The following is a 19,043-nucleotide window of genomic DNA, read 5'->3' as shown; positions in this document are numbered from 1 at the left end:
GAGGATCTCATATATCCCAGGCTAGCCTCAGTCTTGATTGGTAGAGGATCTCATATATCCCAGGCTAGCCTCAGTCTTGATTGGTAGCCAAAGCTGATCTTGAACTCCTCATCCTTCCTGCCTCTGCCTCCTTAGTGTTGAGATTACAGGCATGTGCCACCAACTGTGCTGGGGATTCACATACTCTACCTACTGAGCTACATCCCCAATCCCTAAAATGCCTTACATAAGAAATAAAATTTAGAGTACCATTGACAAGTAATACTTCCTTTATTACTTTAGTTTACTGTTGAGGGCTAGAGAGACTGAGTTTCAGGTAACCAACCACACTGGGGCCTTTTAAACACTTTGGTTTAAAGAACATTGTAATAGCACATAAGGCTTGCTTTCTTGCTCTTCAAAATAACCCCCTTTTCATTTCATGGGACACCATCTATTGCCCCTTTCTTTGCAAGAACCTTAAGTAGTTCATGTATTTAATCTTTTTTACTTCTCCATCTTTACTGGAAACACACTGAATTTGCTGACGACTAAAAGGCGTTGTATTTTTATCTACTTGAAGATTAAGATGACCCAGCAGCCATACTAAGTAAAGTATTGGTATTACAGCTTGTCCCTGAGCAGTCACGGTGGGAATATACAAAACGACCCAATAGCAAAAGTGGGAGGGCTCTGGGGACTTGTTCTGGATGATTTCTGCTGGGATCCTTGGTCTGGGCTCCTGTCACCCAGCCTGTAGCTCATCAATATAACTGTGTCTAATTGGGCCTTTTGGGGAAGAATCAGCACCCCAAACCAAGGAGCTATTCTAATCTGGGCTCCTTTTGAAAAACCGGGACCCTCACAGCCTTTGATTAGAACATCTTTCTAAAGGGAATTTATATAGTCAAGTGAGATTTTAGACTGGCCTGGGACCTTTCCTGTCAAGGCTCTCTCTGCTAGTTGTGGACTTTGGCTTCTCCTCACCTGTTTTTCTGGGTCTCAGGACTTGTGGTTCTTTTTAGTATGAATCCCCTGTTTGAGCACGATTACCGTGTTCTTCTGTGCATAGTAGTGCAGGCCTTATCATTCCAGCTACTCGGAGGCAGAGGCAGAAGAGTCACAAGTTTGAGGGCAGCCTGGGCAACAGCACTGTGAGCTGCAGTATCAAAACAAACTTCCTTTCTGGCTCACATTTGAGTGTAGCGGGGCTCCTGCGATGACTAGTCAGAGAAAGCCCGTCGTCATCTTCCTAGCTATTCACTTTAGCAGAACACTCAGGATCTGCAAGCTTACAGGTAGGTGCTGTCAGCAGACTGGTGAGCGCTTGTTCTTACATGGAGGAGCTGGTAGAAACCCCTACTTGGTGAAGGAAACAGGCTGAGTTGATCAGTCAGAGTGCTCTGTGCCTAGATACCTTAAAGGAGTGACACTGACAGCCATCTAGCTCAGCACAGATTTCAAACAAATGTCTTCGTCTTTGTCCTCCACATGGTCTAGTGGTCTAGTTTTTGTTCTTGAACCTTGGTTGAAGGTTGATTTATGTTCACATCTCAATCCTATTCACAAGCAGCATGGCAGCGCCAGGCTGGAGGACTCTCCCATGGGCCTATGGGACTCTGCTAGCTGTCCTTTCTGTCTTTCATGAGCCATGATTGTCACCATGCTTAACGACCTGAGTTCCATTCCCGGGACCCACGTGGTGGAAGGAGACACTCAGCTACCACCAGTTGTCTTCTGACCTCTGTGAGCATGGCATAGCACAGATACACACAAGTGAATTTTTAAAATGTAATATTTTTTGAAAAGACAATCTGAAGGCCAGATCTCCACACACAATAAAACATAGTGGAGGTGTCGGCACAGGGCTCTGCTGTGTAAGCATACATTTCGAATTATGGGGGTGACATGACATTTTAAACCTTTCACCTCCTAGCACTTCAGAATGTGAAAAATGGTAAGGATTATCCTTTATAAAGCAAAAGAAAATCAAATCCAAACTACCCCCCTATAGATTTTTTTCAGCCTACCCCAGGGCATCTCTAAAGTTAATAACTGTGAATTGCTGTATCTGGAAGGTTGGGGGTGGTTTTTACCGTTAGCAAAAATCTATTTGTGCATCGTTCCTTTCATTTCCTAGGCATCTGCCATCTGCTTTGTAAGCTGCAGGATTTCAGCTCCCAGACAGTTGAAACTAAGCATTATATTTAGCTGTTCCCAATACAGCCTACTGGTGAGGAACCTGCATTAGCACTGTGGTGGGAATGGTAGTTAGTGGGAATATTAATAAGGTTGCTATGGTTTTCTAGGTCTGGATATAATCTCTGATTCAAGCCAAGAAAATGTTGAGTGCATTGTGTCAAAGGCTTTGGGTATTCCCGCTAAGTGAGTTTCCCAAGAAGACGTGTTTCTCTAGGTGATAGGAAATGGCCTACTAAGTGAGCTAGGGCCTTTCATGGAATACCCCAATCACGCTAAGACTAATCTGGAAACAGGGACCTTTATACCAAATCCTTAACTTTGGAACACTTTTCAAATATTTTGGCCTTCGGGTATTAAGCCCTGTCTTTTCCTAGCCCTCACACGGAGTATTTAAATGTATTCCTATTCGTGTTCACCAGTCTCTTTGTCTCCTTTTGTGGCTTAGGTAAAGATGGATTTTCAGAGGCTTGGCAAACTCAGGTGCGAGTTCCAACTGTGACCTGTACCATTCTAGATGGAATCCTGTCACAGCAGGAAGGTCCCGGCTATGAGGTTTAAGTGCAGCTGCCGCCAGAAGTGGTTCCCATTTGAAGTGATACATTTGTTCAGATTTTCTCAAACCCCAGGAGCTCCTTTCGTTTTATTTTAAATTACAGGCATGCATGTGTATTTGTGTGTGGGTATATGCATATGAGCGTAATGCCCATAGATGCCAGAAGAGGCAGGCAGAAGCCCTGGAACTGAAGTCACCACGGCTGTGAGCCATCTTCTGTGGATTCTAGGAACGCATCAAGTGCTTTTACTGCAGAGCCATCTCTTCGGCCCCAGGAACTTATTTTTAAACTTGGGATTTCTTCCTTTTGGCCAGAGAAAGCATTTCTAACGTCTCATTTTAGAAATACTTGTCTTGATTACATCACATATCCACAATCCTCATAACTGATATCTTGACTATGGGGTGTTGAGTCATATCTGTCTCGGTAATGATCTCTGGTTAGGTTATGTCTAGACAGTTCTGTTGTGTTTGCCTTTAGCTATTAAAGATTTGGGGTTGGCAGCTTGTTTATGTCCTCATTAGCTGATTTTCTGCATCTCTCCCATTGGCAGCATCCACATGTGTTCTGAAGCTATCCAAGTTAAAAATTTCTAAATTAGCTGTACCTCTTCCACCTCTGTATTTCATTCCTGGAGCTTTGGAAAGACTATTTCTGACACAGACATTTGGTGTGTCAATTCTACATTCACACTATCTTCTGGGGTCCTAATGCTGGAATCTGTGCTTCCTTTTGAGACAGGGTCCCACTGTATAGCCTTGGCTAGCCAGGCTGGCTTTAAACTCACAGAGATCTGCCTGCCTCTAAGAGTTTTGATTTCAGTCCAGGATGTGCTATAATCATCTAAAGCCATGCTGCAGGTCTCCACAGAGCTGTCATCTCCTTTGGTAGCATCACATGAGATCTCTCAGTGAGTCTGGCCCCTCTGACAATGTCCTTTCCAAAGGAGGATGCTCAGAATGGAAGGGGTGGATGGTTCCAACCAAGAGTGTAGCTAGTTTGCCCTTCATTGGTTAAAATCTTGTCTCTAATGATAAAGTGCAGCTTTGCCTCAGGCCCTCATTTCCTGTCCCTCATCTCTGAGCCTCCAGAGAGACAAAGAATAACACTAACTCTTCCACCCAGTAGTTACCCTGCAGTGTGATTATGAGAGCCCTTCCCCTAAGGCCAAGCGAAGGACCCCACTTCAGGGCTATGTTTCCCGTTGGGGCAGACCCCAGCCCGCCTTGCACCTACTCCTTTGACGATCACTTACATCTAAGTTCTCTTGGGGAACCTCTGTTTGGTATGTTTCTTTTAAGCACAGAGGTGGTGTTGCCTTTGTCTCTTTCCTCTCATACATGAGGAGGGCTCTGAATGGTTTGCCATGGCCGTTCCCATCCATGGTTTCCATATCATTGCTTTCTCCTTCTCCCCATCTCTGTGAGCGGCCCTGTGCATGCACGTTAGCTCTTCCTCGGGTGCCTTTCTCTGTTGTTCTTCACCATGTCGTTTTGAGGCCAGACCCCTCACTGAGCCTAGAGCTCACTGTTTCTGCTACACTGGTTGGCCTGAGAGCCCCTCTCCCAACCACCTGCGTTCATCCGCCAGCACTGGACTTACAGGTACATGCTTGACTTTTCCGTGAACGCTGGGCATCTGAATTCAAGTTCTCGTGCTTGTGTAGTAGGTACTTTGCCAACTGAGCTGAACCCGCTCCCGGCCTACTTTCCTTCTTAAGATCTTTGACAAATCTCACAATTAGGTTTTTCCTTTAGTTGGTTCCTCCTATTTCCAATGCATGCCAACATGACCACATCTACCCAACAAGGCTTGCACCTTGTATTTGTGCTGCCAGAGACAGAGCTTACATTCATTTCTGTTTAGTTCTGTCTCCCTCAGCCTCTTCTCCAGCTCGTCTACTTGCGTTCCACCATCTGTAGTCTTTGTAATTGGCTTCTGTCCAGCCACCTGAGATGGCTAGATATCTGATTGACTTATTTGAGTGGTAGCTCACATCAAGGGCATACAGTCTTTGGCTGCCCTTTATAGAACTTGTAGACATAAGCCACAATGCAGCTGACCTTGTCCAGTGCCTCATCTCATTGCTACAAACCTCCTGGGCCAGAGAGAGAGAATTCTACACCTGCTCATGCGCTCCCTAGTGTCTGATCTACCTCCAAGAGTCACTTGATTAGTTTTTCCACTTAACTAGGGAGAGGGAGCTCTGTATTTTGACTGTTGGAGACATGTTAGCAAGCACTGAGATCATTTTGTTGATGTCTGACATTCTTTTTTGTCTGTATAACTCTAGATTAGCTGACAGCCCCCTAGCTAAAGCTCTGCATCATCTCTCGTTGTCTGTAGGAGTACATCATCACTACACCACAGAGACTTTACGTGTCCTTTGGCCTGGTTACCCCATGTGACTGTGAATCTAAATATTTCTGAATGTCTTTCTTATGTCCTGTTCCTTTGCATCTCCTAGAAGTAGAGGGTCAGCTTGGTTGTGTGCTCACCTCTGCCTAGGACTTTAGTATTTGGATTTTTGGGGTAGTATAGACCTGTAACATGGCTCCTACAGTGCTGCTGTCATCAGAGTCATGGCTAAATTGATGGTAGCTGACAGAAACCAGCTTCTTTTTGTTGTATTTCTTTATCAACAAAAGTAGAATTATTTTGGATAGCTTCCTAAAAATACCTGACAATCATACAGAAAGTCCTGGAATAAGACAGAAACTAGAGAGAGTTTGGGAATATCTTTAGGAAATGTTTATGTTAGTAATTCAATTTACTAATTTTTATCTTGTTTGGGAATATATGTTCATGTGTGTAGTGTGTGTGTGTGTGTGTGTGTGTGTGTGTGTGTGTGTGTGTGTGAAGGCCAGAGGTTGGTTTTGGGGTGTTAGTTACTCTCCACCTTGTTTTTTGAGACAGAGTGTCTCATTAAACCTGAACCTCACAAATTGGCTAGAATAACAGTCAGCAAAGCCTTAGGAAGCCTCTGTCCTTTCTTTCATGTTGAGATGACCACTGCTTGGTTCTCACCTAGGTGCTGGGAATCACACTCAGGCCCTATTGTGAGGCACTCATTTTATCAACTGTGCCACGGATCTAGCCTCAGAAGTGATTTTAGAGCAGCATGAGTTTAGAGAAGGGTGGTGTCTTATCCTCTAGGTTCAGTGAGCATCACTGAACCTAGAAATATTAGTCACATAGGTAAATCCACTTTGAACAAAATAGTTGCCCTCCTGCAGTAGCATGGGACAACCTAGACATCAGTGTCCTTCCTGAAGGGTTTCTCTTTCATGCAAACCTTGCTCTTCAGATCAGCACCTTCATACAGGTGCTCAGAGAGGCTTGGCAGGCAGCTCTTCTCACCCAGATGGAAGGAGGTTAGGCAACATCTTCAGGAAAGCCTCTCAGAGCTCAGTGTTGTCCAAAAGTTGTATGTTTATTTGTGAACAGGTGCTCTATTTAGACTATTGACTGGCATTAATTAAGTAAAAATAAAAATGGCAAGAATTCACAAACTTAAAAGGGCAGTTGGGGTGGGTGGTGGTGGCACCTGCCTTTAATCCCAGCACTTGGGAGGCAGAGGCAGGTGGATCTCTGTGAGTTTGAGTCCAGCCTGGTCTACAGAGCGAGTTCCAGGACAGAAAGTGAAGACTGTGTTGTGCTGTATTATCTGACCTGACAGGGGCTTCATGTCTTCTGATTCTGAGGGGACAGAAAGCATACTTCATTTTAACAAGAAGTGCGTGCGCATGTGTTTTGAGACAGGAATTTTGTAGCTCAGAATGACCTCAAACGCCTGATCTTCTGCTGCCATCTTCTAAATGCTGGGGTTATGGGCACACAAGTGGCCATACCTGGCACAGCACAATATTTACTTTTTAAAAGATCAGAAGTCAGGTGTCTTAGCATCAAGAGGAGAAATGCCGGTCCTCTGGAAATTTAGACCAAGGGGGCACTACTGCAGCTGAGAAGAAGGCATCAGCTGTGGCTAGCGCGAGGGTCTTTATGGTGGCTCTTGCAAAGATCTAACTTGATCCTGCAGATCCCTCACAAAGAGAGCTGGCACAGAGCCCAGCTAGAAGCCAGTTGGACAGCTGGGGTCCTTTTCAGATGTGCAACACACAAGTGACTTAACTTTTCTGTGCCAAAGGACATTTTACAAAAAGTGAAAAGGCAACTTACATGGTTGAAAAGATGCTGTCCTTTCTAGACCATGGAGGCTGAATCCGGAATATTTAAAGAATTCTTCAACGTAACAGAAAGACAGCTCGCTTCAACTGAGCAGATTTGAATAGCCTTTCTCTACAGAGGACATATCTATGGCCACACCTGGGGTGGTCGTGAATGCTTGTTATTCACAGCCCTAAGAACCCTGAGACAGTTGGGTCATGAGGTCAAAGCCACACACTAAATCCTTTCTTAAGAAACAAGAAAATGGACAACAATATGCAGGTGAAATGAAGCTAAATATCTTGGCTATTAAGTAGCTGCCAATCTTACCCATGGTGGGGCCACATCTTCCCCACCAGGATGGTTAGAACCCCACAAATGGCACACAGAGGCTGGTGCTCCGCTACTTTGTGGGTTGGAGTGCTGTGGTTTGTAGCTGCTGTGGAAAAGAACTCAGTAGTTCCTCAGAAACTGAAGTACTGAATGGCTGGAGAGGCAGCTCGGCAGTTCAGAGCACGTAATTCCAGCTCCAAAAGGGCTGTAGCAGGAGGATGCCTGGGACTTGCTGGCTTCCAGGTTTACCAAGACTTACATAGATACCTGTAAATAACACAGAAGTAAATATTTTTACGTTAAAATCAAATTGCTGTCTAAGTTCATCCCCAAGTATCTACCCTGGAAACTAGAAACATCTGCTCTGAACATGCACGCACATGTCAAGAGTACCAGGCACAGCAGACTGTGGAAACGACCAGTGTCATCAACAGACATGGGAACGAAATGTAGGGGAAAGTGTACAAGTGATCCTCCAGGCTACAGTGTAGATGATGTGGTACTGGGGATGGACCCCAAGGCCCTGGGCATGCAGCATGGGTGACCTCAAGACCTCATGAAGGTCAAAGAAGCCAGATGGAGCAGATCTCTTAGTATGTGATTCACTGTGTGGAATACCCAGAATAGTTAGTGTAGAGAAGGAATGTAGAATGGTCCCAGGAAGTGGATAAGCAGGTAGTTAGTGGATCCAGGACTTCCTGTTGAGGTGTCAGAAGCATTTTGTAACCCGTCTCTGTGAGTTCGAGGCCAGCCTGCTCTATAGAGAGAGTTCCAGGACAGCCAGGGCTGGGTGTCATGAGGTGTACTGAGAGCAGGTGTTAGAAGGCTTCTAAGCTGGGAAGTAGCTGTTCCAGTAGAGACCAGCGTGGGAAGAGGTGTGAAGTCAGCCTGGACTATGTAAGTGAGACTGTATATCAGAAAAAAGGAGATGGGGAAGGGGGAAGCTTGAGCAATTAGAGTTTGCATTGGGAAATCACTGGTGGGGTGGGGGAGCCCGGGCAAACTGCAGACTGGCTTGAATTGGAGCCACTGGAGACAGGAAGCAGCTGTTGTACTCAGGCAGAAAGAACCTCTGGGTATTGAACTGGCACTTGTATGTGGGACACTAGACCAAGGAAGACAGTAGACACTGGTGCACATTCAAGCACAGAGTTTCACGCCTGGCCTTCAGGAAGCCATAGGACCTGCAGCTGTGCCTGAGGTGCATGGGGCAGCGCACTGGGTGCTGACTTCACCTGCTCGCAGGAACTCTTAACAAGCAGGGCATGCATGGTTTTCTTCTGGTGTGCAGTGAGGGGAACAGGTTTCTGTGGCCTGCTGTGAGCCCAGACAGGTTTGATTGCAGAGCCATGATAGTTCATGATGCAGAGATTAATCGAAGGGATTTGTTTGAATCCCACTTGTTCAGTCCTCAGCTTAAGGGGGTGGAGGGAGGAGCAGTAAAGACATTTCTCCTTGGTGACCCAGAGTGTGAGTCTTCTCATTATCTGGCCAGTAGATAGACACCTGTGGACAGGAGCTCACAGTGGGAGGTTAGACTGCAGCCTCCGTGGCCCTGCCCCCCTTTCCACCTGCCACCCCCTTGGAGAGATCCCCTGGCTTGTGCCCTGCTAGAGGCTCTGGCATCAGACAGTTGGCCCATCTTTCAGGACCACGCTCCAGCTGCAGGGTTGCTCTCCCCAGCATGGCTCCGCCACTGGTGTCAGAGAGACACAATCAGACCTCCCATCTTTGTGCTTATTCCTGGAGTTCCAAACAAAGAAATTCACAACCCAGTCTTTTTTCTAGGCTCTAGGAAAGAGAAACACGGACAAGCAGTTGCTTTCTCTGGTTTTGGAAGGCTTTCATGTCATGTAGCTTGGTTTCCCTTGGTCTGTTAAATGCTCCCTCTATTCCAGCTTCCAGTGATGCAGAGAGTAGGGTGATAAGGCCTGTAAAGCCTCAGCATGTCCCCTGCCCCCTCCCTCATCCCCCTGCAGTTCCTGGGGTCCAGGAAAGCCCTGGGACAGTTAGAAAAGCCTTTTATCACAACAGAAGCCCCAAACCTCCCTTGAGCCTACGATCTCCCTGGCAGGCCTTGTGCGGGCCTACCTCCTCAGACTTGTAGGCTATTCTGAAGCATCCCTTCCCCTGGGATGGTGTTTGTCCTGCACTGAGCTCTGTCCATCCTCAGGAGTTAGGGCTGCACAGCTCTGTGTGGGGTTATGCGCCTACAGATCAGAGTGCCTGGAGCGCACACAGAGAGGTGAAAAACCGAGCAGACCTCACACAGCTGCGGTTGCAAAGCTGGGTTAAGGAGGCCTTGCTGAGCCCTGTCTCCTGTCTCTCCTCTCCGGTCCAGGTGGAAGTGAAACCGTACGTGCTGGATGACCAGATGTGTGACGAGTGCCAGGGCACGCGCTGCGGTGGGAAGTTTGCCCCCTTCTTCTGTGCCAATGTCACCTGTCTACAGTACTACTGTGAATACTGCTGGGCCAGCATCCACTCCCGAGCCGGCCGCGAGTTCCACAAACCGCTGGTGAAGGAGGGAGGCGACCGCCCTCGGCACGTCCCGTTCCGCTGGAGCTGAGCGCCGGCCGGGCAGACCCAGCTACAAGTACTGGAGTAGGATCACAAGGAGGAAGAGAGGGCACTGCCTCAGGGCTCATGGTGTTCTGGAAATCTGTGCATTCGTTCTCGATTTTTAAAGAAGAAATGGGTCTTTTTATTATTATCATTTACAGTCCATATTACTGAACTCAGCGTCCAGTATAATGCAGAATCGCAGAGTGTGTAACGGTACCCATTTGCACTTTGACTCAAAACTTGTCTGCTTGGTACCTTGATTTCTTACACCTGATCTGTCACCTCCACAGTACGTAGACTGCCATTCTCATCAGCGGCCGTCAGGTTGACGTCTGTGACTCTTTGTTTGATGTTGTGTTGTCGTCGCTCTGACTGGTTCTGAACTGGAGCATGCACTTATTTTCAGAAACTTAGAGAGTCGCCCCTAGGACGAGACTTACCAAAGGTCCCACGTGTAGGTAGAGGCCGGCGTAGCAAACACTTTACAGTCCGCAATCAGTAGAGGGGTCACGTAGAGCAAGGGTAGCCCTTCATGAAAATAAGCCTGTAGCTGCTCTGTACTCTGACATGTACGGATACCTCACAAGCTGGATCTTTCATTTCCTTCATGTTTGGTTTTTGTTTTGCTGAGGATTTGGGTTAGATGTTTTAGTGTTATGTAAATTTATGCTGCAATAGCTTTTGCTGCTATTAAAATGATATTGTTGATACCATAATACTCTATTCAGGCTAAGGTATCAATTAAAAACAAAAACAAGAACCCAACAACACACTTTCATGGTTTAGGGATAGAGCAAGCTGCCGGAGGAGATCAGAAGAGACCAGAGAGAGCCAGCAGAGGCCGCCATTCCTGACTGCATGTTTACTTAATGCGGTTGCTGCATGCAATAAATTTTATATCCAATGTCTAGTATAAAACCTTCCCACAATGCACAAATTAAGAATCTATATAAGCTATAAACTACTCATTTTTTTAAAGATTTTTTTCATTCAAAAGAATTGGTAATCGGTGGGAGGAAGGCATGCCTCAATGGGTGGAGTGTCTGTGGACAGGAAGAGCCCATAGCAGGACGACCATTACTCAAACCAATAGAACACCTAGGTGTAGGATACTCTTACAGCAAACCTGTGGGTGGTAGATGAAGTACTGCGGTGCTGTTATATCTTGTGCAATTTATTTTATATAGTAAAGTGATTATTATGTCTAACTGTGATCAAATGTAACTGTTGAAAGCCTCCGTGTCAGACATTAGTGGGCGTGACCATTCATAGCTGGTACATTATTAACCCCTGAGCTCTGAGTTACGACCTCATAATGCTCACCCCACTTTCCACAGCTTCAGATCTTGTCCAGAAGGCCAAAGAGCTCGTCCTCGCTCTCAAACACTAAGGATGGACACAGAATCTAGAAATAAGCTGTCAGAAGCCACGTGAGGGTGAACGCTAAAGCAATGTCTGTCTGAGTGAGTGACTGAGCAGATGCAGCCTTTGGTGTGAGACACTAACCACCAGGTCTCTGGATTCACCCTGGAAAGCCTGGCTGGGCTGGCGCCCTGCTGTCCTCCCATGGACATTGTTTTAGCATTCGCTCCTGGGCTGCAGAGAGGAATAGAAACACGCGCGGTGATTGCAAGACTGTAAAGCTTTTAATCCCTTCTTCCTTTGTTCTGAATTCTGGGGACAATCTGACTGGATGTCACACTGCAGAGTAGATCTAAGTCACTGTGTTTTTGTGCTGTGATTTCCTGTACTGTCTTAAAGTTAGTGTTGCCTGGTTTTTGTTGTAGTTTGGTTTTTGTTTCTCCAGTGTTGAGTTGTGAATACTGGCTCTCCGGCTACAGTTTGTTTTCAAAAAGAGGAGAAAAAAAAATAGTTTTTTACTGAATTAAAAGATGCCTATTAGAGCCCTCCCCCTTGGGGTTTTCTCTGGGCCTTTTGGTAATAATTGCTTTTCTGCAGCCCAGATGTGGTTTCGTTTTGTTTTGTTCCTTTTTTTCTATGTTTGTGTTTTACTTTTTTTCATCTGTATGGGAAATTTTGTTACGCACTACTACTTTTTATATTCTAGACCGTTTTCAAGAGTTGGCTGATGGTTTTTGTTTGTTTGTTTTTAAGGAAAAGGCATGCTTTCTGACTGACCTGATCTTTTGCAATACCTCAATTTTGAAATATAGGAAAGAAAATGATATTTTCTAAGTAAGTTTATTCAGAAAATATATATTAATTTAATTCTGCAAGAAAATGATTTAACAGATGGGTAACTTTATTTTTTTCATGCTTATTTGTGTTTTTTGAAAATGAAGAAGTTAGAGCTTTATAACTATAATATTAAAGATCATATCTAACCTACAGAAATCTACCTAATTATGTGAAAGATGCAGATGTTTGGAAGAAGCTCCCCTCTTTCATGTTCTAAAACAACCCTGAGCTCTAGAGAAGCTGGAAGACTGGGCAGCGTAAATAACGCGGAGGCCACAGTGTCTGTCGCGGAGGGAGACCAGGTTGTGAGAGAGACTCCATTATTGCCGGGAGTTGTGACTTAGGTGACGGAACTACTTTCCCTTGATTTGTATATTTATATCAAGTGTTGATTGTGCGGCTGACCAGGATTGTGAAAGAGTTCTTCTGTTTGTATTTTTTTAAAGAGAACTTTTTTAGTTTATTAAATTATAACATGTTCCCTTTTGTTTTTGTAAATAAATGTGCTCCCCCCCCCAAGTTCTTAATGTTATATTAAAAGAGAGGGTCCTTCAAAAAAATTATTTTTTAAAACACAGAGGTGTTCTGCCCTGCAACTTGACTGGGAAGCCCCTGGTAACACAGGCCCTGCCGTGGCCTTCCTTGCTGGGACACTTGAAGTAGTGGACTTTTGAAGGCTGTACTAACCTCGACTCTTTGTTGTTATGTGCAATACTGTTTGTACTGTTTGTATAAAAATAGAAAAAAAGAAAAGAAAAAAGGCATAAATCTTTATTGCAGATTTATTTTCATTGCAGACTTTAGACATTGTGACTCACAGAACACTCATTTTCTACTGTCAAATACGTACCTTTTCCTCATGCTGGTATTTTTTCAATAGTAACGTAGCCTTTGTACTGAGACAAATTTTCATTGTTATTTTTAGAAAGATTTTTTGCTAAGAAAAAATTAAACATATTTACATATTTTTCATTTTATTTCGTATTTTCTTTAAGGAGTGCTTTCTCAATCATTACTAGAGTTGTTTCTGGGAGGGACTTTCATATCTGGTCAACGTCATAATATTATTTTGTATTTTTACTTGGAATAAATTAATTTTATGATGCTAATTCTTTAAAAGTTTATTTTTTTCATTTTCAGTTATTTTTGAAGCTAAAACCTTTGTAATATTGTTACTAAAGTGTCTAGTTTTTTGAAATGCAAAGCTTTATGTACTAACTCGCTGATGTGGTTTACAGCAGTGGCAACGACGGGAAGAGTTGGTTCTGTAAAGCGACTGGGACTGTAACGGACAACTGGGTAATAAAATGACGGGATGAGCCGAACGTGCGGGATCTGGACAAGCCTTTTCCTTTCTTACAGTGCTTTAGTGTGAGACTAGGGATGTCACGGTGCAGGTCCTGAGGATGTCACCGTGGGTTTACACAACACCAGATGCAGCAGAGTCTGTGACCTGATAATGAAGTCACCCTCCTGAAATAGCATGGAGTGTGAAGCCACGCTCGGCCAGCAGTGCCCAGTGCTTTCCCTAAAACTCCTCATGTGTGTACCGTGTGTGTGTGTGTGTGCGTGTGTGCGTGTGTGCGTGTGTGTGTGCGTGCCACCAACTGCTGTCCATGTGTGAGCTGGTGCCTTTCCTTCCCAGATTTTTACATGCATGCACAGTGGTGACCAGTGAGCGAGGACAAGGCCTTCTATGTTGCATGACCTGAATGCCTCACCCGGTGTGTCCCTGGAAGGGCTGGCGGCAGGCCCTGGGGATGCACACTGCACGTCACCATGTCACCACTGTATATGTGTTTGCTTCAGCTTCCTCCCTCCTTGTCTGGTCCCTGTTCTAGCGCCCCTTGTGCCCCCTGTTTACCGTTTGTCGTGGTGACACTGGGCCACTCCGCATGGTCTGTCTGCCTTCCTGCTGCTGCTTCTCCAGCCCCCAGCCCCTGAAGTGCACTGTGAAAGCAGCTGTGGCCAAGGCATCTGCAGTTCCTACAGAGGCGGCTCAGTTACCCAGCTGGTGTTGTGTAAACAGAACGTCCCAGGACTTGCTCTAGACAGAAGGTGCATTTCTGCTAGCTGCTGGTGGCCTCTTCTAGTCGCGTTGGAGAGGAGGTTAATCATAACTGGGGTCCGCATGTGTCCAGAGCTGGCTCTTGGGTTCGCTCTATGTATTCAGTTTTGTAAATAATATATAGATTAGATCAAGTTGTGATGTAAAATTTTAACTCAAATTGGGTCCTACTGGTTGGAATTTTACATTAACTACAAATAAATGATTAGGAACAGAAGAAACTGGGAAAATTCTTGTTTAGTGGTATAAAGATTATGCTTAGATTTCTGCCTATATCTTGTGTTTTATAGCTTGTTAGTGAGGCATGGGCTAACGCAGTGGACTGCATTTGAATTAGCGAATAGCTGCTAGTTTTCATTTTCTCTCTTCTATTAGCAACAAAGTGGCATTTAACCGGGTCAAGCTCCTACCTAAATATTTGAGTATTGTGACATCTCAGCTTGCAAGGTTTGAATGAAAGGTTAGTCACAGAGTAGTGAAAAAAACCAAGTGTCTTTTTGTTAAAACCTGCTTCTTTGTGCTGCTCCCCGCTCTACCACTAGCCGTAGCGTGTCTGCTACCATTCTTTTTCCTTTTCTAATAACCAAACTCGTCAACTCAGCTGCCACAGTGTTCCAGCCCCACCACGGAGTATTTTATAACGGATGCTGTTGACAGATACCCCACAGTGGGTCAAGAGGGGACCGCGAGTCCAGGGATCTGACTGTGTGATCAGAGTAGCTCATTGGGTCCAGTGGAGAGCTCGGGTGCTAACACAGAGGACGCCTGCTCCTGGACACAGTGCTGTTGGGGTACAAAGTGTTAGGCATTTTTGTATTTTTGCTGTCAAAATGATGGACATGACTTTTAGAGTGTTCACAGCTAGGATCTCTGTATTTGTTTTTCAACTAACAACTAATTTGAACTGTACTGTATCTTTCTTACCTGTTCTCTCGGATTGTTTGCGCTGGTAACCCTTCCTCTGCCCTGGGGCTTGGATTAATACTGCTTGTATGGATTCGCTACTGTGACTGAGCGTGGAACTCATGCAGCTGTCGCTTAACTGCTTAACTTTGTAGTTTGGACTTTTTTTCTGTAATAACAACTTATTAAATCTAGTTGTACGAAGCACTGGCGCTTGTCATCCTTTGCTACGGACTCTCTCCCCGTGCGCTTGCTCTGCCTCGGGAAATTCTGATTTGCTCCAGTAGTTTTTTTAAAAAAAAACAAGAACCCCAAGTCTTCCAAATAGCTCCCCTTTTCCATCAAAGCTCCCCTTTCCCGAACACAACACTTTCAAACGCACAAGTAAACTTGAAAGAGGAAAGTATTTGTGGGCTCAGATGATAGATGTGGGGGCTTAGGAGTTTTCTTTTCTGCGCTCTTGGTGACCCTCTGGGTCTCAGGCAAGCTAAATTTAAGATCTGTCCTGAGCTACGGAGCCTTGGGTTCTAACTGCCAGCAGGTTGCCACATGAGGCCAAAGGATTCAATCGGAACTGTTGTGAAAGGTGAGTGTTGATGTCGTCTTAGTTCTCACAATGGCACCAGAATCTCTTAATGAATTTCTTTCAGAAAATGGGGCCTTGCTGCAGTTTCCTCAGAGAGTCAACCGGTCCTCCTTGAAGGAAAAAGGATGAGGAACCCGGCACAAGACGGTTCCATCCGGGTGGGTCTGGGCACAGGTGGTTCTGGGATGAAGGCCTGGGGTCTAGCACGCATGCCGCACGCCCCCATGTTAAACACAGCCAGGGTGACACCGCACTCTGGGCTCCCCCAGGGCCACGGAGCGACTCTTGGAATAGGGAGGGGAGGGAAGGAGAGGAAGAGGGGTGTCACAGGAGGAGGGGGAGCAGAAAGCTGAGAGGTCTGGGAGGCAGGGCCGCAGCATCTGGTTGGCACTCCCACGCCACCTGACCCTTCCCCTCAGTGCACGTGTCCTGTCCGCACATCTGTCTCCACCTCGCCGGGGCATCGCGGGTGTGGACTCCAGGGCGCCGCCCTACAGGTGAGTGCACTGCACGGCACCAGGCCTACAGGGACCCCAGGTCACCCAGAGTGGCTGTGACTGGTGCCACCCTGCAGTCATGGGGCTTGTCACACACACACACACACACACACACACACACACACACACACACACACACGGAGTCTCTCTCTTTTTTTTTTTTTTGGTTTTTCAAGACAGGGTTTCTCTGTGGTTTTGGAGCCTGTCCTGGAACTAGCTCTTGTAGACCAGGCTGGTCTCGAACTCACAGAGATCCGCCTGCCTCTGCCTCCCGAGTGCTGGGATTAAAGGCGTGCGCCACCACCGCCCGGCTAAAGTCTCCTTTCTGAACAGCCATACGTTAGGGAACAAATTGAGTCTTCTCAGTGTGGCCGTCTGCCTTGGCCCCCGTGCTAGTCCATTCAGAAAATGGTTCTGATGTCCTGCCCTGCGACATGAAGGCGGAGGAGGTGTGCGAAGGTGTCATTGAGACAGAAACTTCTGGGCTTGACCCTGTGTTTGACTTGAAGTGCCGGGTGGGCAGATGGCTGTTGGGAAGAGGGGGGGCTAGTGCGCCTGCTCTGCAGAAGCATCCATCACCAGTGAACACCCTGCTTTTAAAGATGGCTGGTGTAGGTCTCCACACCCTCGACACGTTTCCAGTAAGACTCACACACGGGCCTGGAGAAAGCTAGTACGGTGTATGATGCGCACGCGCGTCTGTGTGGTGTGTAAAACTAGCTGGATGTGAGCCTGGGAGAAAGCTAGTAAGAGGGGTGTGTATCCATCCTCTGCGGTTTCTACCTCAAGCTCCTCCTTGGCTTCCTGTGATGGTGAGCTGTAACCTAATAGATGCACTGTTTTGATGATGGTGTTGATCCTAACAAAAAGCAAAGACTAGGAAGGATGCAGGGAAAGGGATGCCCAGGGCGGCCATGGTGGAAGGCTGCGCAAGTACAGCTATCACTGATGTCATGTCTAAGAAATCTTTGTTCAACCAGGGTCACCTTTTCTTCTTCTTCTTTGGAGTCTGGGTCTCAGTAGCCCAGGCTGGATCCCAAATCACTAAGAAGCCAAGGATGACCTGCTGCTCCCTGTCACCAAGCTGAGGATGAAAGCCAGGGCTTCCCACACAGTAGGCTGACTTTTGTCAACTGAGCCACAGCCTAGCTCCCATGCTTTTGTCTATGCTTTAGTTTAAGATGTATGTTCACAATTGAGCTCAATTTTGCACAGCATCATACACACAGGGGTGAATTATAATAGGACCTGACTTTGGAGACTCCTTTCTCCGTTACAGAAAAACCAAGCAGTAAAGCCGCTTGGATTTGCGGGCGGCCTCCAGCTCCACCCCTGCTTTGTTTTCACACCAGTTCTCTGCTCTCCCGACTGCTGCCGCTCCACTAAGCTTCATGGCTGGTCATGCAGCTCTCTAGCCGGCTCCTTTCCTGCTTTGGATTATTTTGATCTCTACCTGTCCTCCGGCCCCCTCTGCAGCTCCTCCTCTAGGGCACTCGATGCCCTTCAAGTCTCTGCTTTCTCAGTTTTAGAATCAGCTCTCCTTTAATCCCAGCACTCGGGAGGCAGAGGCAGGCGGATCTCTGTGAGTTCGAGACCAGCCTGGTCTACAGAGCTAGTTCCAGGACAGGCTCCAAAACCACAGAGAAACCCTGTCTCGAAAAACCAAAAAAAAAAAAAAAAAAAAAAAAAAAAGAATCAGCTCTTTCCAAACTCACTGAGATTTTGAGTGGAACTGATTTGAGTCTATACATGTTTGGAACCCTAGCAATATTGAGTTTTCTGGGATTAAACTCAGGGCCCCGGTGTTGTGTATCTAATCCATAAATGGGGCATAGCTCCATTTCTCGAGGTCACTTTGCTGTTGTCCTGTAATGTTCAACACACATCTTTACAGGCTTTGTAAATATGTACTCATCTCCTGAACTCTGGTGCTGTTGTATCTGGACTATTAAGAAATGAAATTCCTATTGCTAGCACTGAGAAACAAAACTTTCTGAACACCGACATCATCTCCTATTAAACTGCTAAACCGACTAGTGCGCTTCTGTCGGCTGAGGGATCTACACTCTGTTTACAAGGTCTTTGTTTGCTGAGAAGGATCTCAGCCCAGGATAGCCCTAAGCTTTCTGCACAGTCAAAAGTTGGCCTTGAACTCTTTAATTCTTCCCCTCTGCTTCTTAAGTGCTAGGATGGGTAACCGTTCCTGGGATTTTTTAAAATTATTTACATGAGGGTGTTTTGTGTACACGTGTGTCTGTACAATATGCATGCAGTTGATGGGCAAGGGGACAGAAGGTGCTGGATCCCTGGGACCCGAGTTAGAGATGGTCCTGCCACACGGATGGTGGGATTCGAACCTGAGTCCTCTGACAGCACCACTGAGTCCTATCTCCAGGCCCCATTCTTGTCTTTAGCTAGCTCTGTGATGGCTAAACTCTCAAGTATACTGAATTGGTAAAGAAGTGGACATGGATACTTTCAATTGCTTGAAATTTGCCAGGGATTGCATTCCGCTTCAGCATATGGCCCGTTTGGGTCAGTTTCCCATACAAGCGTCCAAGGGACATATTCTGGAAGTTGTTGGTCATACCCAGATAGCTATGCCAAATATAACACATTATATGTTCAGATGATCTGCATGCTTCTACAGTTTTCCTTCCGGTCTGTTGCTTCTAAGATGTGAAAGCCATTGCCACCTTGACTTTGTTTTGGTGCTTTTGTTCAGGTTTGGTGTGAAGTGTTTCTCAACCACCTGTGACTTCTCAAGGTATGGCAACTCTTAGAAAGATAACATTTAATTGGGTGGCTTGCTTAGTTTCAGAGGTTTGGTCTATTGCCATAACAAGGATCGTGGCAGCATGCAGGCAGACATGGTGCTGGAGCTGAGAGGGACACATCTTATTTTTTTAATGTTTATTATTATTATTATTTTTGGATTTTTCGAGACAGGGTTTCTCCGTAGCTTTTTGGTTCCTGTCCTAGAACTAGCT

General features: G+C 46.0%; 1 protein-coding gene across 9 annotated transcripts in view; it reads left to right on the top strand.

Moving 5' to 3' along the window:
- The window catches only part of Cpeb3 (cytoplasmic polyadenylation element binding protein 3), a 195,960-nt gene extending 180,783 nt beyond the window's left edge, over positions 1-15,177 (top strand). For all 9 annotated transcript variants that reach the window (XM_026781052.1, XM_005352183.3, XM_026781049.1 and 6 more), the window contains one exon: positions 9,577-15,177. In XM_026781052.1, the coding sequence (XP_026636853.1) occupies positions 9,577-9,804 (228 nt within the window). In that variant the 3' untranslated portion in view covers positions 9,805-15,177. The remainder of the gene's footprint in view (positions 1-9,576) is intronic.
- The last annotated feature ends 3,866 nt before the right edge of the window (positions 15,178-19,043 follow it).

The sequence above is a fragment of the Microtus ochrogaster genome, chromosome 8, assembly GCF_000317375.1.
Source record: "Microtus ochrogaster isolate Prairie Vole_2 chromosome 8, MicOch1.0, whole genome shotgun sequence".
Classification (NCBI taxonomy): domain Eukaryota; kingdom Metazoa; phylum Chordata; class Mammalia; order Rodentia; family Cricetidae; genus Microtus; species Microtus ochrogaster.
This window is presented reverse-complemented; position numbering and strand designations above follow the sequence as displayed.